At 37.5% G+C, this 23,764-nt stretch overlaps 1 protein-coding gene across 2 annotated transcripts in view; it reads left to right on the top strand.

The window, feature by feature from the left end:
• The first annotated feature begins 22,763 nt into the window (after positions 1 to 22,763).
• LOC131078097 (membrane-anchored ubiquitin-fold protein 6) overlaps positions 22,764 to 23,764 on the top strand; it is a 51,297-nt gene continuing 50,296 nt past the window's right edge. The window contains exons 1-2 of one of the 2 annotated variants that reach the window (XM_058015752.2): positions 22,764 to 23,106; positions 23,438 to 23,539. In XM_058015752.2, the coding sequence (XP_057871735.1) occupies positions 22,922 to 23,106; positions 23,438 to 23,539 (287 nt within the window). In that variant the 5' untranslated portion in view covers positions 22,764 to 22,921. The remainder of the gene's footprint in view (positions 23,107 to 23,437; positions 23,540 to 23,764) is intronic. The other variant, XM_058015753.2, reaches the window with a different exon arrangement.

The following is a 23,764-nucleotide window of genomic DNA, read 5'->3' as shown; positions in this document are numbered from 1 at the left end:
TCTTCTGCAACCTCTTATTATAAATACTGCTAAGTCTTGCTAGTTGTAGAATATCCCAAAAATATTCCTTCATCTTCTCTTGCATCAAACTTGCCTATTTCTTCTCCATCTCTCTTTATGTAGCGCTTGCTTCCAAATATTCTGAAGTACTTAACAATAGGAGGTCTTCCATTCCAAAGTTCATAAGGCATCTTTGTGTGATTCACTTTTATTTATATCTTGTTAAGAAGGTAAACAACAATATGCACAAACTCTTTCCAATACACATTAGGTAGGTTAGCATATTTCAACATAGTTCTAACCATCTCAATAATAACTTCCTAATTTTCCTATCAACTACATCACTTTATTGAGGAGTCCTAAGAGCAAAAAATTGCTTCCTAATACCACGTTCTTCACAAAATTTATTGAATTCATTTGATGAAAACTCTCATCCTCTATCAGGCCTCAAGCATTTGATTCTTCCAGATATTTGATTCTCAACCATTGACTTGAATACTTTAAATCTATCTAATGCTTTAGACTTTTCTCTCAAAAAAGTAACTCATGTCATTTTAGAGTAATCATCAATAAGTAACATAAAATACCTTTCTCCTTTTAGTCCTTGTGTCCTTGTAGGTCCACATAGATTTTTATTAAACAACTCCAAAGGTTGTGAGGTAGCATATTCCTTGTTTTTAAATCTCCTCTTTGTTTGCTTTCCCAACTAGCTTTCCCTACACACAGTATCAACAGGTTTGATGATTTTTGATAAATCTCTTACAACATGATTAGAACTAATCTTCACCATATTATCAAAGTTGATATGTTCCATTCTTTTGTGCCACAACCAACTTGCTCTATGCCAACAAATAGCTAGTTCCACTATTATCCTTCACATAGTAAGCATTTACATTAGTCATAATACCTTCTACAACTAGTCTTTTGGACAATCTTTTTCTAATTTCACATCTAGCCTCGTGAAATATGACCTTATAACCTTTACTACACATTTGACTCACACTCAATAGGTTATTTATTAGACCATTAACATAATAAACATCGTCAATTTTATTCTTACCATCAATATAGATGCTTTCTTTCCCACATATAGGTACAACTTTCTTTCTAGCAAACTTAACTGATCCACCATTATACTTCTCAAGGTCAATAAACTTACCTTTATTAGCGATCATATGGTTTGAACATCTAGAGTCAATGATCCATACTTTTGGTTCCACTTTTGCATGTAGTGTAGTCTTCAATGACCAACATCATTGCAAACACATCTGACTTCAAACATTATCTTAGAACACTATCACATTGAAAACATCATTATCAAAAATATTCACAACTAGCTTTCACACATCTATAGCACTAGATTTGCTTGCAAATCATTCACATTCATTTTCACATAACTTCACTCACATATCCACACTCTTTTATATATAATATTATTCATTAAAACTGTATACCAGGTTGGCCACAAATATAGTAAACAACATTACATAAATTTAGCTACCCATACAAAAAATATCCATTCTGGTCCACTCTAGGAAATATAGAGGACCCAAATACATCACAACACATCATTTCCAAATGATTTCAATGAACCACACATGCTAACACATCCTCCAAGGCTGACATGGAATGAAACGTGTAGATAGAAAATGTAGTACGCCAACCACTCGGCCCCAAAACATCTTTTAGTGCAAATTACACAATGTGGATCTCCACACACCATGGTGAGCCCTGAAAAACTAACCAAACTCGTTCTCCAAAGCAAACCTAGACGAAAAGAATATGATCCAAGTAAGATAAGCTTATTGGACTAGCCTGAACACAACACAACTGAGCATGTTGAACATAGAACAACATAACTTCACTTGCTAGTCAACTTAACACCCAAAAAATTTAATTAGAACACTACATAAACCAAATGAACATGTCCTCAAAACTGCAACACTTGAATCCACATATTTGGAAGCCACCAAGCATTCTCTAGACCATTCCTGATAGAAATCCACTATCAAAAACAACAAACAATAACCACATCTACCATCTAGGCAACAAATGACCTATAAAATTGATAGTACAATTACCAGACTCCATAATCTTCACATATTGGAGGAAGGCAAAACATTCTTCTGTTGGGACATTAAAAACTATTTCCCACATAAATACTTTCCTGCATATTGAAACTTCCACTACACCAACCTTTAAAAAACACCTCACCATCTTCACTAGACCACACAACAATACCAAGACACCCACTTTCGAACCATCTATAACACATAGTGATATAAATGACAACATAACACAACAAATCAAGTTTCCAATATCTGATCTTTTAAATTTCAAACCACAAATACATAATTACTGCAGTAATAAATCATGAAAGCACAAAACACAACAAACACATGAATACCAAATTTACATGAAAAGCCCTAACTAGGGAAAAACCATAGTGAGAATCACATTCAATATGAATATAATCTATTATAATGTTGCCTCCAATACTTACTATCCTTGAGAGGACTTGCAAAACTAAGGCACACAACCTTAGGACAAGATACAAATGACTTGTACAATTGACACACATTGTACTAAGGCAAGATACAAAAAGCTCCCAATAGACACACTTCCTTTTGACAGAGAAAGGGTTGGTTGAATTGAAATGAACAAGATATCCTGATCATCAAATTTTCCTTTAACCACCATGTCAAGTGACCAATATCATGGCAAACACATTTGATTTCAAACACTATCTCAGGACATTGAAGATATCATCATCAAAGCTCTTCACAAATGATTTTCACATGTATCCAACACTAATTTTGTTTGCAAACCATTCACATTCACTGCTTATCAATTCACACACATCCTTTGCCTTCACTCACACATCTACACTCCTTTATATATAATATTATTCATTAAAACCCTTGACTATGTCAACCATAGACAAAATATACATTATCACATAAATTCAACCATCTGGACCAATAAATACCATTTTGGTCCACTCCAAGAGATAAACAGGACCCAACTACACCACACTGCATCCATCTAGGTCAATTTCAATGAACCACGCATGCTAGTTAACATCAAATAAAATATGTAGATAAACATTAAAGTATGTTAACCAGTCATCTCAAAACTATCCTCCAATGCAAATTACATAATGTTGATCTCCACACACCACGATGAAACCCAAAACACTAACCAAACTCATTCTCCAAAGAAAATCCAAAGAAAAAGAATATGATCCAAGTAAGATAAGCCAACCAGACCAACCTGAACACAACACAATAGAGTATGTTGAACACATACCAACATAACTTCACTTGCCAGTCAACTTAACACCTAAGAATTGAATTGGAACACTACTCGAACCAAATGAACATGTCCTCCAAACCACAACTCTTGACTCCACATATCAAAGAACCACCAAGTATACTCTGGACCATTTCTAATAGACAATCATTCTTAGAAATAACAACCATTTATGCCATCTTAGCAACAAAGGACCTATAAACTTGATAATACAACATACAAAAATTATAAATATTATATCTAGAACCACACTGAATAATCTTCACACACCAAAGGAATACAAAGCATTCTTCCGCTAGGATATTAAAACTCTTTTCTGCATAAATATTGTTTCTTGCATATTGAAACTCTACTACACCAACCTTTTGGAAACTGTTGGCAGTTTTCGTGCCAACCTTGCAGGGAGCAGTGAAAACATAGTCTCGGGGGATAAGGTCTCGTAGGATAAGACATAAAAGAAAGCACATGGATATTCCTTATCCTACACATGCTGGAGATGGACAAAGATCTTTTAAAGGCCGATCAAAAGGTGCTCAAATGTTAGCGGCCTAGGCTAAGTGGTTGCCTGGGCAAAAGGGTTAAAGATCGCTCTGATCAGATGGTCCCCGCTTTCTCGTGATTGGAGAATGCGAGGGTTTTAACCATTGTGGCATTGCGGGATGATGCCACATGTCCACGCCAAGGGGACAGAGCTGAAGGTGGGGCTACGAGGATGAGTTGTATGGCAGACCGATGTAAAATGTTCTTAGTGGTCGAAGGAGAAGTCTTGTGCCAATGCGGAGGTCAAAGTCAGATTGACTATTGTGGACTGTTCGATCCGCTAGCGTGGAGGAAGATCTATGGTGGAGTTTCAAATACAGGGTAACAAAGGGATCTCTTATCTCGTAGTTACCATTTAGTGGCAGAGAGATCCCACAGATAAGGAGCAAACACAAGTGACAAAGCATTTTGTTTATCCCGCGGGGTAAATTTGACGACGCAAATGGCCCGCGAGATAAGAACAAAGCAGGAAAAGACATTGAGGTCTTATTCCGCGAGGTAGACAGAAGAGTGCAAAAGTGTCATGAGATAAGAAACAAGGCAAAATCAAAGAAATGCTTATCCCACGAGGTAAAGTGAGGCCCGCAGAGGCCCTGCAGGATAAGAACTCAGTGCAGCTCGACGGTCAAATACAGCTAATAAAACATGGACCCGAGGTGCCACGTCGACCAATTGCGATCGTCGGATCTTTATAAAGGCCGAATTCAACGACCATGTTTTAATCTCAGTTTGGGCCCGATGGATGGTCTCAGGGAGAAATCTCACGCTAGTCTCTCAGATCAAAGACTAATATTCAATTTCTTGGTGGTCATTGAGGTTTGAAATGCTCTGTCAAGGGTGGTTATTGACTTGATGGTCGAGGACGTCTTTTGTGCTTAATTGAAGCCCATTTTCAGACTCGATCTCACTCCAACCACCAAATTTGCTTGCCATTACTTCATATTGGAGTCTGTAGGGTGATTTCAGATGCCACCATGCCCTCTTCAATGTACTTCAAAGACTTTGTCCCTGCAAGTGTGCTCGGCCATGCTTGTTGACAAAGTTTTCTTCACCGAGGGTTATTTTCGCTCTTCTAGAGACAGAGGACGCAAGGAGTTAGAGGACGCAAGGAGTTAGAGGACGCAAGGAGGCAGAATGCAGTATTTTATCCTTGATCTGATCTTCTTCTCCCCTCTATAGATTTAATGTAAGCTAACCCTAATAGGGTTAGGTTTTTCTCAATGGAAACCATCTGAGTTATGCCTGAACTATAAAGGCAATTTTTTTAATTTTCTTGTGATCTCTTCTTTCTTTTCCTTCTACAAAACTTATATTTTTCTGCACTTGTAAAGTTTTGCGTTGCCCTTACATGAATAGAATTTGCATGTTTTTTCCTTCTTTCAGTTCTACAATCTATGTATCTTTTTTACCTCTTTGTTTGAGTACATTTTAATTTGTTTTCTGAGTATAGATGACTATGTTGATTCCTCATGGATATCATCTACGAATTGGATTAGTTCCTCCTGCTATCTTGTGAATTCCAACGTTCACTCTGCATTTTAGGGACTAATTAAGATAGGAAATCATGCATGCTTGGGTAATCTTATTCATTTTTTATGCAGTTACAGGCAGGGGATATCATCATTTCAGTATGGGTGCAAACCCTTCTTTCCCCTCTTTAAGCAACCATTCTCTTTCTCCCTTTCCCCTGTCCAGATCAGTAGATTAGGCTTTCCTGTGTTGGGTTGGTCCAACACTTTGCATCAAATTGAAGAGGAAGTCGGCCTTCTCTAGAGACTCAACCTTACTTTTGCAAGTCCCACACTTCAAAAGTTGTTTTAATGTTTCACAAGGTTGGTGATCAAGACTAATCACCAAGGGTACAAAATTTTGTGACAACAGTTTTGGCATGCCCACTAGGATGTAATTTCAACATACTTGCTAAGGATTCAATGCTTTCCCTGATCAATTCAGCCTTTGGAGTCAATCAATCAAGCACTTGGTGACTCTAAGGACAAAACTCAGACTCTTGGATGCCAAGAATTCAAACTAGAGCATCTTCTAGAGGTAATTTCCAATAATCTAAACTTTCATATTCAAATTCTAAAAGAACTAGAGGTAGGATTTCATTGTCACCGACAAGGGGAATTCAAGGAGAAAAATCTACACCCTTAAGGTCTCAGTCTACCGCTCCTTTTATGAGATTAGCATAATTTAGAGGCCCTGCCATCCACATCAACATGCCCTTGTTTCATATGGAAATCCCTATAGCACATACTTTTGTCACCTTTAATGGTGGTAGCCCCTTGTTATTAGCCTCAAAAAATGACATTCCAGTAGAAACCTTGAATGCTATACCATTTTTTACTGGAGAGACATCTACCTCCCCTGAAGAACATGTCCAAGATGTGGAAAGTATTTGCACAATGTTTGATGTCATTGAAGACAATGTTGCAGTGAGGTTTCTTGCCTCCTCTTTCAATGGAAAATCCCTCCAATGGTATAGAGGGAGAGCTCCTAACTCCATTCACAATTGGGATGAGTTAGGAGAAAAACTATGCAAGCGTTTCAAAGACAAAAGGGACCATCTATCACTCATGGAACAAATGACCACAATTAAAAGAGTACCCCATGAGTTCATGTGTGATTTTACATATAGATTCCAAAAAACATGGGATAGGATCCCATCATTGGTGAAGCCTTCATCAAACCATGCTTTTCTATATTATCTTAAGGCTTTGAACAATGATATTATAGCCATGATTCAATCTATGGGAGGATATAATATCCCATTAGCTTATGAGACTTCCATAAGGGTAGAAAATTGCTTAATACAGGAAGGAAAGTTGTCTCCTAGGCTCTTGATGCCCTTATTTCCAGAGGCTCCTACCCAACAACTTGTTTTAGCACCAAGACCAATGGTGTCTGCAAGTCAAATTCTTACACCTGCACCTCCTCCACCTTCTAAGATTCAAGAGCTCAAGGTTTTAGTGCAAAATATTAGCCAACAGATGCAGGGGTTTGGGAATGATTTGGTCTCACTCAAGAGACAGTTATCGTAGGCTAACAATAGGCCTTAACAACCCCAAAACTATAATTATCAATAGCAAAGATCTAATTTTCAAGGGCGGAACCAATGGAGAAATGCTAGGCCTTTGAATAATTTGAATCACATAACTGCAAGCACCTCAAAGGCTATAGTGCCAATTCAAAACAACCTTGCTCAGGAACATGATTGGTGTGTGCCATGCAACCAGCCGCATAACCAGGCCTCATGTCAAAGTGGTGAGTTTTCTCAGGCCCTAGTAGCACAAGAGGAGCCAACAACATCAGGGCAACAACAATTTGATGATTGATCCAGTCATACATAGGGAGATACAACTTTCATGAATTGGCAGGAGGCTGATTTTTATGGAATGAACCAGATGAGTGGGGACAATGTGGCCAACAACACAAGATCAAAAAGAAGGGCCATAGATCCTAGTGTAAGTCCTATAGCAGCAACTTAGGCTCCATTTGTAGCTCAAGCGTCACAAACTGTCCTACAGACTACAATGCCAAATTCCCTTGACAAGGTGGCTTCTCCAAACAAGGGGCAGGATTTGACTCAAAAGGTCATGCAAGGATAGCCAACTAAGGCTCCTATAATATCAAAATTGGACCTTTAGGTTGCAAAGGTCCCCACTAAGGTTGCCATCCCCTTTAATATTATTGAATAGTTGAAGAGGGCTAGCCTCAATGTATCTATGTGGGATGCTTATGCTATCCCATCTCAAAGGGGATGTATGTTGTAGAAAATACTAGTCAGGGTTGCAATTCTTCAACTTCCACAAGATTGGTTCAACCTCAAGAGGTAGAGAATTCAAAGTAAATCAACAAGCCTCCTCCCTTTGATCTGTCATTAATCATAGGAGATAAACTTGTTCATAATTGCATGATAGATACTGGGGTTAGTAGTTCAGTTATGCCAAAGGGGATAGTTCACCATCTAGGTATCAAGTATGAACCTATAACAAGAGGGGTGGTGCAACTTGATGGCACATCACTTGACTATGGGAGTAATTAAAGATTTAAATCTAACCTTGCATGCCTGCCCGAGTTGTAGTGTGTTGCAATATATCTCAGTGATTAACTTCCCTGCTTATTTTGTCATTTGTTTATCTAGGGAATTCACTGCCAAGATAGGTGGCTACCTATCTTCTGATTGGTCTCACATATTTTCTAGGACAATATATGGTACCAAAGTCACCATTAGGGTTGAACCTGTTGCTAATGATCATATAGAGCCCTATACCCCGAGTCCTATCAACATGAATTATACTCTCCATGAGGAGAAGGAAGAAATTTTAGTAAGAGAGCATGCAACTTAGTTGGATGAGGTTCTTGACTGCCTACTTGATGAGTGGGCAAATGCATTTCAGTTTGACCCCATTGATGAGGTCAACAATACCGGTCTGGGTACATATTGTATACATGAAAAAGACACCCCCATTCCCAATCTTTCAAAGGAAGACAATGATATGTAGGGGATAAGGGACATGTTCTTTGATGGTTCAAGGAACAAAAATGTTGCAGGGGTCGGTGTATTGTTGATATCTCCCAAAGGGGAGAAATATTTCTTTTCTTTCAGACTTCAATTTAGTTGCACTAACAATGTAGCTAAGTATGAAGTCCTAATTTTGGGTCTCCAAACAACATAGAGGAGATGGATCAAATCTTTGAAGGTACATGGAGACAATGAGCTGGTTGTAAATTAGATCAGAGCTCAGAATATCACCAAGAACAACCTTCTCAAGTCCTACAAACATAGAGCATGGGACCTAATTGAAGGATTTGATGCCTTGAATATTTCTAATGTCCCTAGAAATCAAAATAAACATGTTATCTGATTAGCAGAAATTGGCGCCCAACATGACATTCTATCTCATGCCGCAACAAAGAAAGAACAACATATCACACTTGTGGTGAGACCTATAGTGCCTGATAGCCAAGTAAATTGGCAGGTCTTTGGTTCTGATCAGTATATTGTGAACTTCCTACAAGATGAAGCAGAGTTCTCACATAAGAAGCGGAGCATGATGCAAGACCAGTATGGGGATCAAATCATGCAGCTAAGCTCAAACAAGTTGCCCAAGGGATTGATCACCTTAGAGGGGATCTTCAACACTGATGATCAAATGAAAGGGAGAGCAATGAACCTATCCATAAGGAAGGGAGACTAAAAATCAGTCTCCATATCTGATGGCAGAGCTCTCAACTTGGGAAAGGTATGTTCCCAATCTAATCAGGATACTTTTGTTAATCTTTGTCAAGAGTATAATGATATTTTTGCTTTCACCTATGGGGATCTAAAAGGATTTGATCCTGGTATAGCTCAACATACCATAGAGTTAGACCCTAATACTAAACCAGCCAAACAAAAGCAAAGGCCTATAAATCCCAAAATCAAGCCTTGGATGAGGAAATAACTATCCAAGCTTATAGAATCTAGCATTATTTTTTCAATTAAGCATTCTTCTTGGGTAGCCAATCTTGTTCCTGTTAGGAAGAAGAATGGGGAAATCACACTGTGTGTAGACTTTAGAGATCTCACTAGAGCCTCCCTTAAGGACCATTATCCCCTCCCTTCCATGGAGCACATTTTAGCCAAAGTTAGTGGCTCTAAAAGATTTCCATTCTTGGATGGATACTCAGGTTATAACCAAATCTTAGTCCAAGAATCTGACCAATACAAGACTGCATTCACTACTAAATGGGGCACTTATGCTTATTGTAAGATGCCTTTTGGGCTAACAAATGCAGGTGCAACTTTTCAAAGGGCCATGGATATGGCTTTTAGGGAGTATTAGCAGAATTTGTACTAGTATATCTTGGTGATATTACTGTAGACTCCAAGCATGTGGCATACCACTTTTCTCATCTTGAGCAGGTTGTCAGAAGGTGCAGGGAATATGGTGTGTCCTTGAACCCCAACAAGTGTGTATTTGCCACTGATTAGGGCAAATTACTTGGACACATTGTATCCAAAGATGGCCTGGCCATTTTTCCAGAGAGAGTGGAAGCCCTTATGTCTCTTCCACTTCCACATCACAAGAAAGGACTTTAAAGCTTCCTTGGAAGACTCAACTTTGTCAGAAGGTTTATCCCAAACCTTGCAGCTTTGGTTAAGCCTCTCATAGCCATGCTGAAGAAGGATTTACCCTTCAAATGGACTAGTAAAGAGAAGGTGGGCTTTGACCAGATCAAGTAGGCCATTGATCAGGCTCCTACCTTAGTAAATCCTAACTATGGGAAGGATTTCATCCTTTACACCTTGGGAGGAGATTGAAGTATATCTGGTGTCCTAACACAATTAAACCAAAATGATTTGGAGCAGCTCATAGCTTTTTTTAGTGAAGGCCTAAAGGAATTTGAACTCAAGTATAGCTATGTGGAAAAACAAGTCATCACAGTTGTGAGAGCACTAAAAAATTTCAAACACATGCTCTCAAACAACAGGATTCAACTCCTAGTCCCACATGCCAACGTTAAGGATTTCCTTGTCAACAAGGATATTGGTGAGAAGAGAGCTGGATGGATCACTAAGGTCATGGAGTATGACCTTGACATCAAAATTACCAGGTTAGTGAGGGGGAGAGGACTCTGTGAGCAGTTCAATCCATCTTTTGGGAAAGAGCCAGAGACCTCCTTCTTGCAACAGGAAGAAGAACCAGTTGATAATCAGGGAGATGCACAAATCGATTGTTTAGAAATTATGTCTGCCTTCCTAAGGGATGGCATTTATCCTCCTTACTTTGATAGAACCAAGAGAAGGCATCTCAGATTGCAGTCCATCCCCTATGCCTTAGTGGATGGTATATTATTCAAAAGAGGCCTGGATGGTGTCTTGTTGAGGTACATCCATGGAGATCAGACTGACAGGCTATTATAGGAATTCCATAATGTGCCCTTTGATGGCCATTTCTTAGCGAAAACTACAACTATGAAGATCATGAGAGTAGGCTATTATTGGCCTTCTCTATTCAATGATACTCACAAATGGGTTAGGCAGTGCAAGGAATGTGCACTTTTTGCAGGGAAGCAAAGATTAGCAACTCTGTCGCTTCATCCCATCTTTGTTGATCAACCTTTTGTACAATGGGGCCTTGATTTCATTGGCCTATCAATCCAATTTCAAGTGCAGGCCACAAGTGGATTTTGGTTGCCATAGACTATTTCACAAGGTGTATAGAGGTTGTTGCTTTGAAGGAAGCAACTAAGAATTAAGTGGTTCAATTCCTTGAGGGGATTGCAACCAGATTTGAAGCCCCTTCCACCATCATATCAGACAATGCCAAGGCCTGTGTGGGATCTTAGATCAGTCTATGGGTAGTCCAACATGATGTGTTACTATTATCCCTAGGGCAATGGCTTAGCCGAGTCCTCCAACAAAAATCTCATTAGAATCATCAAGAGGACCTTTGAAGAGAATCAAAGGTTGTGGCACCTCAAATTGGGAATAGCCCTATGGGCTGATAGGATTACTCCCAAGAGAGCTTTGGGAAAATCACCTTTCATGTTGGTACATGGGAGGGAAGCTAGGCTTCCCCTATCCCTTGAGTTGACATCCCTGGACCTGACACATCAATTGGAGCTCCTAGAAAATGATGCCTTATCAGTGAGGTATGCTAAACTTACAGAGCTTGAAGAGGTTAGGAAGAAAGACAAGCAAGCTTTAAATGTCCACCAAGGGTAGGTAAAGAGATACTTTGACAAGAAGGCCACTTTCAGGAATTTCATGGTTGGAGACCTTGTCCTAAAGTGGGATGATGATAGAGAAAATCCTGGGAGACATTCAAAATTTGATGCAATATGGAGTGGTCCCTATGTGATCACAAGCTAAAAGGAGGCTAATGCTTTTAATTTGGCTAGACTGAGTGGCGAAGAACTTCCCATTGTAGTGAATGGGATTCATCTTAAAGCATGTGCTTGAGGCGAATTCAATTTTGCATATATTTGTAATTTATGTCATTCTGCTTTCCAAGAAGTGCTTGAGCACAGTCTGCTCTTTCAATGTGGTAATTTTTTTTGACATTGCAGGGGCAGAGATTAATTTTGTTTCAAGTTTTGACTTTGCGCCCAATGGATACCCAAAGGCTACTGATCAATGTGCCAAGCAGACTTGCCATCCCCTCCGAGTCACCACAAATGTTGGCAATTTTTGTGCCAACCTTGCAGGGATTAGTGAAAACATAGTCTTGCGGGATAAGACATCAAAGAAATTGCATAGATATTCCTTACCTTGCATGTGCTAGAGATGGATGAAGATCTTTTAAAGGCTGATCAAAAGGTGCTTAAATGTTAGCGACCTAGGTTAAGTGGTTGTCTGGGTGAAAGGGTTAAAGATAGCTCTGATCGGATGGTCCCCACCATCCCGGGATCAAAGAATGCGAGGATTTTAACCATTGCGGCATTGCGAGATGATGCCACGTGTCCACGCCAGGGGGACAAAGCTGAAGGTGGGGCCATGGGGATGAGTTGTATGGCAGACCGACGCAAAATGTTCTTAGTGGCCAAAGGAGAATTCTTGTGCTAACGTGGAAGTCAATGTCAGATTGACTATTATGGACAGTTCGATTCACTAGTGTGGAGAAGGATCTATGATGGGGTTTCAAATATAGGGTAACAAAGGGATTGATAAACTTATAAATCGCTGAGAGGGGGGGTGAATCAATGAAAGCAAAAATAGAAACACTTTAATTGCAGACCGGTAAAAACATTTAACCAATTTACCAATGACTTTGCATATAATCCAAAGTGTTATAAAAGTATTCACCACAAACAAAACATTCACCATAACACAAAGATTTATACATGGAAAACCCAACTGGGAAAAACCACGGTGAGATGGAACTCACAAGTTAACTATCTATAATATAGATAACTAACTGGTTAAGGTCTACAAATGCTCTGTTAGGAGAAGATCCTATTAGAGATCTCAAGCCCTGTTAGGAGCTATACCTGGTTAAAGGTAACCTTAGTGGAGGATTTAGATCCAAACTAATGAATCACCTTGTTAGAGGATTTATACAAAGAAGCTTGTTAGAGCTTACTCGCTTAAGGGATTTTACTGTTGTAGTGGTTAGAGAACAACCATTGGATTGATCTAAGAATAACACCTTTTGCTAGTTTAGATCCTTTTCTACGCATACATTACTGTATCACCGACATACTCTGCAATTCCTTCAACAAATCGCCTCTTCTACAACTCATATCATAACTTATATTTTCTATATGAAATAACTCATCGCAATGTCTTTATATAGATATTATATTTCATGTCGGCCCCTGAACCTTGACATAATTTCCTAGGTTCAATGAATCAAGACAATCTTGCTTAACATAACACAAAATCACTGCCATAGTGTCGATCAATGGTAACACATCACAGTCGGTGGTAACTCACCACACAAACTAGGAAAACTAGTTAGAACACCAATACTAGTCCAACGTTGACCACTTCAAATAAAATATTAACTCATAGACCGATTCACTTTGAATTCATACTGGGTGATTGTCTCCACGTCCCTCCTTGACTTTATTTGTTGCATCTCAAAACTAGTAACTTTGGAACTGATCAAAACCAATTGACTTATCTACATATACTGGTTTAGACATCTTCATACTAGTTAGACTTCCACTATACATATAATATCGATTAATAATACAATGACTCAAAATATATATTGGTTTATCTTAACTGGTATACAAAGATGACTATGACAATCAAAACAAATGTGCCATCAATGACAACACATGAAGTCATCAAATACAAAAACCATCATCAAGCAAACAAGGATCTCTTATCCCATAGTTACCATTCAATGGTAGAAATATCCCATGGATAAGGAGGAAATAGAAGTGACAAAGCAATTTTCTTATCCCACGGGGTAAATTCAAGGATGCAAATGGCCCACGAGATAAGAACAAAGCAGGCAAAGACATTGAGGTCTTATCCTGCGAGGTAGACAAGAGAGTGGAAAAGTGCCTCAGGATAAGAAACAAGGTAGAATCAAAACACTGCTTATCTTGTGAGATAAGGTTAGGCCCACAGAGGCCCTTGTTAGCAGCAATCAAGAAGGAAGACTGAGAGGGGGGGTGAATCAGTCTTCACCGGATCACAAAAAATTAAACTTCAAAATATAAATTGATAAACTACAACAATAAATTAGATAAGAAAATTGACAACACACCACACACCACCAAGATTTTGATGTGGAAAACCCAGTTAAGGGAAAAACCACGGTGGGAACCTACCCATAGTAAGATGATACTCTGTAGTAGTATGTGAAAATATTACAATGGGGAATGCACATGCATTCAAGAACACTGCCTAGAGATTACTGCTCAAAAGATATATGCGTGGAAGGCTAGAACCCTCAGGAAAGTCTCATTGACTTACAATATGATTCAGACTATAATCTGGAAGACATGAACTGCAATGATAGCATCTACAAATGCCTAATGAAAATTTTGGTTAAGCACAATTGTTTGCTCTGCAACACCAATCTCACCTCAACACTACACTAAATGATAAGTCTCTTTTTCACACAATCACAAGTCTCTCTGATAATGCAAATACAATACCGACACCTAAATTACATAAGTATCTCACCTATAAATACAAATCATCAACCTTGATAACAAGGTCGACTAAACCCTTAACCCATAAAGATTGACCATTGGACCAATATAATGAGTTACATTATATAACATGGACCTAATTCAAATTCGCAACCGATCACATCCAACGGAAATCACGCCAAGACCAACCACAACACGCTACACCACCAGAAATACCGCATAACACAAAAATCATCACCGGTTCATAGAAATCACCAGAAATTTGCACAACGATCAATGTGTATCACCAAAACAAACAAGACACAACTAGGAAACATTGGCAAATGCATTAGAACCATCCGAAACAGTTGCACCAACACCACTTTTCAAACCTTCATTGATCAACATCTCAAAGCTCAAGAACACAACCAATCAACAATTGTCATGAAGACAGATAACTTGATGAGCACCAAATCATGAACCATCTGAAACAAAGATACACAAGATCATCCCAAACAATATCCCAAAGTCTCAGCACAAGATCTGATCACCCTGGAATATACTAGAGGAAATACGGGATTCCACAAAACAATGATTAGCAAAACCAAAATTCAAAACTGGATCAGAAGAGCTTCCCAAACTCTCCAGAATAAATCACAGGAATATATTGACATCAATGACAACAACATATCCTAGCAGAAACAATGACAACAACAAAATCCAACAATCTCCTCAACAATCTAACAATCTCCCCCTTTGGCATTGATGGCAACATATGAATGTGAAAAACAATCAATGCAAAGAAAGAAGATATCATCATAAAACTCCCCCTAATATCAAAATAGATAAAGAAGGTTTTTCACATGATCTCTCTCCCCCTTTGACAACAATGCCAAAGATCTCCAAAACAAAAACTCAAACTCACTCCCAATACAGAATCATGAATCTCTGTCCCCTTGGGATACACAACCAAATCAACAGACTACTCTAGCAGAGGAGCAACATCAACTCATCAATCCGAATAAAAGAATAAGGCTTTGAATTCCATCAGATCGATGCAACTCAATGCATCTAATTCTCATCAGGAGGGGTGGCTACCCCTAACTTGTCTCTCAAATAGACAAATGTATATGTAGGCAAAGATTTAGTGAAAATATCAGCAATTTGTTCCTCTGTAGATACATACTCCAACTTCACCTTCCCTTCACTGACTTGCTCTCTCAAGTAGTTATATTTGATCGATATATGCTTAGACTTTGAATGTTACACTAGATTCTTTGACATGTTTATAGCACTGGAATTATCACAGTATATAACTATAGGCTCATCATGAATAACTCTGATATCTTTCAACATTTGCTTCATCCAAACTATCTGAGTGCAATTACTAGCAGCAACAATGTACTCAACTTCAGCAGTAGATACATATATTGAATCTTGTTTCTTGCTAGCCCATGAAACCAACTTCTTACCTAAAAATAATGCTCCACCGATAGTACTCTTCCGGTCATCAACATCACCAGCCTAATCTGCATCAATGTAAGCACATAACATGAAGTCATCATTATTCAGATACCATAAACCATAATCCATAGTTCCATTTAGATATCTGAATATTCTTTGAACAATAGTGATATGACTCTCCTTCGGATCAACTTGATATCTAGAAGCCATACACACATCATGCATAATGTCAGGCCTAGTTTGAGTAAGATACAGTAGTCCACCAACCATAGATATGTACAAACTCTTATTAGCTTTAGGAGATTCATCATTTTCGGACAGTTTACAACCAGTCACCATAGGAGTTCCAACCAAATCATCTAGTCCAAACTTCTTGAATAGTTCCTTCACATACTTATTTTGAGATATAAAGATACCTTTTCCTATCTGTGCAATCTACAAACCTAAGAAAAACTTCATCTCACCAATCATAGACATCTCAAATTCTTTTTGCATATCACCAACAAACTTCATACTCATATCATCATCATCACCACCAAAGATAATATCATCAAAAAAGACTTCAACAATCAAAATGTTATCATTTTCAATTTTAATGTACAGATTACTATCAGCAACACCTTTGGTAAATCCCAATTTCAACAAATATTTGTCTAATCCAGCATACTAGGCTCTCGGAGCTTGTTTCAATCCATAAAGTTTGATACCAATTGTTAGTAGCAGGAACAAAATTCTCCACCTCTATCAGATCTCAGGCACTTTAGCTTCAATCCAAACTCAGTTTCAACTTTAGCTTTAAATATCTTAAATTTGTCAAATGCTTCTGATTTTTCCTTCAAAAAGACAACCCACATCATTCTGGAATAATCATCAATTAGCAGCATAAAGTATATATCACCCTGCACACTTCTAACATTTGTAGGTCCACATAGTTCAGTATGCATAAGATCCAGCAATCCATCAGATGTATAATGTTTTCTCTTGAAAGAAATCCTTGTTTGCTTACCCAACTGACACTCCTTGCATACCACATTAATAGGTTTAACAATTTTAGGTAGACCTCTAACAACTTGTGTAGAATTGATCTTAATCAATGAATCAAAGTTTACATGACACATCCTACTATGCCACAACCAGCTCTCATCTATCTTAGCAATCAAACTACTTTTCTCACCCGCTTTAAAATGAAAAATGTTACCTTTAGTCTTAATCCTAGATGCCATCTCTATACTAGAGGCATTCAAGATCTTACATTTAGAATCCTTAAATTGTAGGTCATAACCCTTATCAACCATCTATCCAGCACTCAAAAGATTATGCTTCAAACCTTCAACATACAAGACATCATCAGTGTTATGCTTACCATCAAAAGAAATAGAACCTCTTCCATAGATCACACAGGCTTAATCGTCTCCTAATCTAACTATTCCACCATCACACCTTTCCATGCTTACAAATTTTCTTTTTTCACCGGTCATATGATGTGAACAACTACTGTCAATCACCCATACACCCTTTTCTTCTACCTTAGCAGACAAATCTTTCTCCTCAACATAACAACTTGTGAAATCAATAGGTACATGTCTATCTTCTTTAATGACAATAAACACAACTTCATCTCCTTTTGATTCATCAACTGTAGCACCTTCATCTGTAGCATAATAATAATTCTTTTGGTTCCTAAACTCCCGGTTAGACTTGTAAGACTTATCATACTTTTCATGCTTCTCATATCTATCATTGCTATCATACTTATCAAACTTATCATGTTTGTCATACTTAGTCATTCTCTCTGGACATCTAGAAGCAAAGTGTCCTATCTTATTACAAGAAAAACATTTCAAGGGCAACTTTCCATCATAATTACCGATACCTTTAGGCAATCTTTGAGCAATCAGTGCTTCAAGCTCATCAAGCTCTTTTTTTTGCTCTTCTATCTCTCTTCTTTCTCTTTCATATGTGGATATCGTGCATTGATCAAGATCATACTTCTTCTTACTAGATACAGATGTTGATGCTCTAAATGTAGTCTCAAAATTTCCATGTGATTCTCCAGATTCGCTCAGCTCAAATGCAGCAAGTTTTCTAACCAACACATCTCTTGTCACTGTAGTCACACTCTAGATCTCATCAATAGCAACAACCTTATGTTTATAAGGAGGCAAATATATCAACACCTTATCAACAATCTCATCTTCCTCAATCTTTCCACTAGAAAACCTGATACTAAGGACAAGTTCATTCAATTTAGCCATGTATGAATGTATGTTCTCATCATCTCCCATCTTCAATGTCTCATACTTTCCTTTCAAACTCTGCAACTTAGCAACTTTCACTTGGGTATCACCTTCATATAGGATCTCAAGCTTCTCCCAGATCTCATGTGCGGTTCAAAGTCCCATAATATTTGTCATTTCAAAATCAGTCAGGGCACTAAGTGATGCTTCCTTCACTTTGATGTTATGTTCTTCTTCCTTAACCTCATCGGGAGTGGATGGTCCATTATGAGGAACAACATAGACATTCTTAGTAATCTTCTAGTAATCTTCTCCAAGACATCTCAAATGCACCTCCATCTAGCTCTTCCATATAGTATAGTTACTCCCATCAAACCTCAAACTATCCTTGAAAAGAATACCTTGAGCTGCCATCCCGAATCTCCTCAAGCGATTAAGCTTCTACTAGAGGATTTAGTTGTGATACCAATCGTTAGCAACAATCAAGCAGGAAGACTGAGAGGGGGGGTGAATCAGTCTTCACCAGATCACAATAAATTAAACTTCAAAACATAAACTGATAAACTGCAACAATGAATCAGATAAGCAAATTAAGAACACAACACACAACACAAAGATTTTGACGTGGAAAACCCGGTTAAGGGAAAAACCACGATGGGAACCTACCCACAGTAAGATGATACTCTGCAGTAGTATGTGAAAATATTACAATGGGGAATGCACATGCATTTAGGCACATTGCCTAGAGATCACTACTCAAAAGATGTATGCTTGGAAGGCTACAAACCTCAGGGAAGTCTCACTGACTTACAATATGATTCAGACTACAATCTGGAAGAAATGAACTGTAATGATAGCATCTACAAATGCTTGATGATAGTTCTGGTTAAGCACAATTGTCTGCTCTACAACACCAATCTCACCTCAACACTACATTGAGTGATAAGTCTCTTTTTCACACAATCACCTCTCTCTGATAATGTAGACACAATACCGACACCTAAATTACATAAGTATCTCACCTATAGATACAAATCATCAACCTTGATAACAAGGTTGGCTAAACCCTCAACCCTCAACTTATAATTACAAAAACTACATTACACGATACAAAGATCGACCACCAAACCAATATAATGATTTACATTACATAACATGGGCCTAATTAAAATTCACAACTGATCACATCCACCGAAAATCACGCCAAGATCAACCGCAACACGCTACACCACCAGAACGACCGCATAACATGAAAATCATCACTGATTCATAGAAATCACCAAAAAATCACACAAGGATCAATGTGATCACCAAAACAAATAGGACACGACTAGGAAACACCAACAAACATGTTAGAACCATCCGAAATAGTTGCACCAACACCACTTTTCAAATCTCCATTGATCAACATCTCAAAGCTTAAGAACACAACCAATCAACAACTGTCCCAAAGAAAGATAACTTGTGGAGCACTAAATCATGAACCATCTCAAATGAAGATACACAAGATCATCCCAAACAATATCCCAAAGTCTCAATGCAAGATCTGATCACACCGAAATATACCAGAGGAAATACCAGATTCCACAAAAATAGTGATCAACAAAACCAAACTTCAAAACTAGATCAGAAGATCTTCCCAAACTCACTGGAACAAATCACAAGAATATGTTGACATCAATGACAACAACCAAATCCAACAATCTCCTCAACAATCCAACAGCCCTGCGGGATAAGAACTCATTGCAGCTTGATGGTCAAATACAACCAATGAAACGTGGACCCGGGTAGCCACGATGACCAATTGCGGCTGTCAGATCTTCATAAATGCCCGATCCAATGACCATGTTTTAATATCTGTTTGGGCCCAATGGACGCTCTTAGGGAGAGATCTCACACGTCCATCTTCGCGTGAATCTCTCAGATCAATGACTCATAGTTAATTTCTCGGTGGTCGTTGAGGTTTGAATGCTATGTCAAGGGTCGTTGTTGATCCGATGGTCGAGGACATCTTTTGTGCTCATTCAATGCCCTTTTTCAGACTCAATCTCACTCCAACCACTAGATTTGCTTGCCATTACTTTAGATTGGACTCCGCAGGCCGATTTCAGATGCCACCATGCCCTCTTCAATGCAGTTCATAGACTTTGTCCCTGCAAGTGTGCTCGACCATGCTTGTTGACAGAGTTTTCTTCACCGAGGGTTATTTTCACTCTTCTAAAGGTAGAGGACGTAAGGAGGCCAAATGCAACATGCTATCAGATCCTCGATTTGATCTTCTTCTCCCCTCTACAGATTTATTGTAACCTAACCTAGGTAGGGTTAGGGTTTTCTCAAAGGAAACCATCTCAGTTATGCCTGAACTATAAAGGCAATTTTTGTCATTTTCTTAGGATCTCTTCTTTCTTTTCCTTTTGCAGAACTCTTAATTTTTTCTGCACTTGTAAAGTTTTTCCTTTCCCTTATATGAATAGAATTCACCTGTTTTGCCTTCTTTTAGTTCTAACAATCCGTGTATCTCTTTTACCTCTTTGTCTGAGTGCATTTTAATTTGTTTTCTGATTATATATGACTGTGTTGATTCCTTGTGGATATCATCTATGAACTAGATCAGTTCTTCCTGCTATCTTACAAATTCCAACCATCACTTTGCATTTTAGGGGTTGATTAAGATAGGAACTTGTGCATGCTTGGGTTGTCTTATTCATTTTCTATGCAGTTACAAGTAGGGGAGATCATCATTTCAGTCTGGGTGCAAACCCTCCTTTCCCCTCTTTTAGTAACCCTTCTCTTTCTCCCTTTCCCTTGTTAAGATCAGTAGATTAGGCTTTCATGTGTCGGGTTGGTCCATCACTTTGCATCAGATTGAAGAGGAAGCCGACCTTCTCTGGACACTCAACCTCACTTCTGCAAGTCCCACACTTGAGAGGTTATTTCAATGTTTCACAAGGTTGGTGATCAAGCTTGATCACCAAGGGTGCAAACTTTTGTGACAACAAAAATATCTCAACATCTTCACCAGACCATACAAAAATATCAGGACACTCACTTCTGGACCATCTTCAACACATAATGACATCAATGACAACACACGATAGGTTGACATCAATATCAACACAACACAAGAACTCAGGTTTTCAACAAACACATGGTTTAGTAGGCTTGTTACCGGTTATAATTAAGGCATGGTAATCAAAGCCATGCTCTCATATCTTAATTTCCCCTTGATTCTCTTATGTTAAGGCCTCAAGGATCACCCTCCTAGGTTTTGTAGAGCTTAAATAAAAATATGAAATTATCCTAATTCTATGCATTAGCCCAAAATTTTCTCTCCATGTTTGAGATATTTTATCCTCCTTTTGTCTTAGTTTGAATAATTGTACTAGAAGAGAGGTTTTATAATTTTGAGTGCAACAAATCCTTCTAATAAAACAAAATTAATAAAACATATCTTCCACCCATCCAATTAAATCCATGTCACTCAAAGAACACAAATTATCTTTACTACCAAATTACAATTTCATAATCTATAAAGTAATAAAAAATATTTTTGTCTTCGTTTGAATAATTGTACTAGAAGAGAGGTTCTATAATTTTGAGTGCAACACATCCTTCTAATAAAACAAAATTAATAAAAAAATTCTTCTACCTATCCTATTAAATCCATGCCACTCAAAGAATACAAAATATCTTACTACAAAATTACAATTTCATAATCTATAATATAATAAAAATTTAAAAGATAATTATATATAATTTTTATAATTTATATTTAGTATCACATATATAATTCATTAACAACTTATACATCATAATATAAAAAACAACAATAGTCAAATCCATTAAATAAAACTTAAGCTATTTGTTTGTTCCAACCAATACACAATTCTTCTATATATTACAAGTATAAAATGCACACCACAATGAAGTTGTTGCTGGTCAATTTGGGAAGTAGTTTGATTTTTAAAAGATTATCAAAGATTAAGTCTTATTAATTTAATTAATTTGATATTGTAAAGAATGAGGTTGCGAACATATCTTGGTAAATTTAATAGACTAGATATTTCTCAATGGTTAAGTTTTCATTAAATAAGCTCTATTATACATACATGAATTTGGTAGTGGATGCCTTTAAGATTTCCACTTCTAGTTAAAGAAGTCTATTTGTAGACAAATTGAACTTAGTAGACACCCATTAATCCTCAATTTTTAATAAAAAATTTAATCGTCTCTAAACAAATTTGAGACTCTTCACATTAAATTAAATTTTTTAATTATTTATGAGTGAACTCAACTAAACATATACCCCACAATCCTTGACCTTTAATTTAAAAACTTCAATTATTTATAAACAAATTTGACAAAATCAATTTCCTTCAAAACCAAAAATCCAACCTAAATATAATAACCTATAAATTTATTAACTATATTAAAACTATTTAATAACCTATTAATTCATTGACTATATTAAAACTTATTATTATAATTATTATTATTATGATGTAAATCATGTCACATCCTTTTCATCTGTATAATTCTCCTTACCAAAACACAATAGGCTAGTTAAATACCTTTTACTAGGCGTGTAAAATAAACAACAATTCCTCTGCCCTTCAAGTTAACTAATTTAGGTGGTGATTAAGAAAGGGAAAGGGACGGAATCGGTGGGTGACCATCCAGGAGTTCTAAAGCGTCCACGTGGCAACCATAACCAGAAGCCGATCAACTGATTTGCCCACCAAAGCGCGTAAAACGTACACAGTCCTCCGGAAATATTTGTTTTTTCCATGCTCGCCGATGTTTCAATCCCTAAAATTGTATACAGATTTTTTTTTCTTATTTGCCAGCTTTTGTGCATAAAATTTCCTTCAAATTTCTTGTTTGAATTTTACATCGCCCGAATTTTCCTTGATTACATCGCAGTCGGACAATTCCGAAGAGCAAGCTGGAGCTGCCGGTGGAGTTTATGGAGGTAATCTGGACGCATTTGAAAAGAAAACAAAAACGAAACAAAAAAAGCCAAAAAATTTCGTTTTCAAATGTTCTGTAACACGTTTGGTGTAATTGAGGAGATTCGTTCACAAACTGCAGTGAATACAGCTTGCAGTATTAGTAATATTAAAAATTTCTTCACTTTCTATTTCAAAATTTGAGTTGATCATATACACTGCTTCAAGAAAGTACCGAGATATAAGCACAATTGAATGCACGTTAGTATATCATCAGATTTTTAGACTATCATGTGTTATTCTGATTTAAACTGCAGTGCACGTAAATTGCACTAATATAGTCTACAATCGCAGGACTGTATATAGGGTTTCACAATTTGTCATATTGAAGGGCTTTTTTGGTTTGAGGTTGCGAGGCAGGCTCGGATGTTCGAAACGAAATTTTACTTCATTCAGGTATTTTCTTTTTGTTTCAGTGTTTTTGTCTCTTAATTTAAAATTTATGTAATTTTTTTGTGAAATTTTAATTTCGGGTTTAGTATTCAGGGCTCGAATAGGGTGCTTTTGTAGGGCTATTTTCTCTGCCCCAGTTGGCTAAATTTCCATAAATAAAAATAAATAAGTTAAGTTTTCAGTTATCAATTGATCACCTAAGAACTTGCCATGTTTTCGTATAAAATG

This window comes from Cryptomeria japonica, chromosome 9, assembly GCF_030272615.1.
Source record: "Cryptomeria japonica chromosome 9, Sugi_1.0, whole genome shotgun sequence".
In the NCBI taxonomy this organism is placed as follows: Eukaryota; Viridiplantae; Streptophyta; class Pinopsida; order Cupressales; family Cupressaceae; genus Cryptomeria; species Cryptomeria japonica.
Note: the sequence above shows the minus strand (reverse complement) of the source record. Positions and strands in the feature narration are given on the sequence as shown.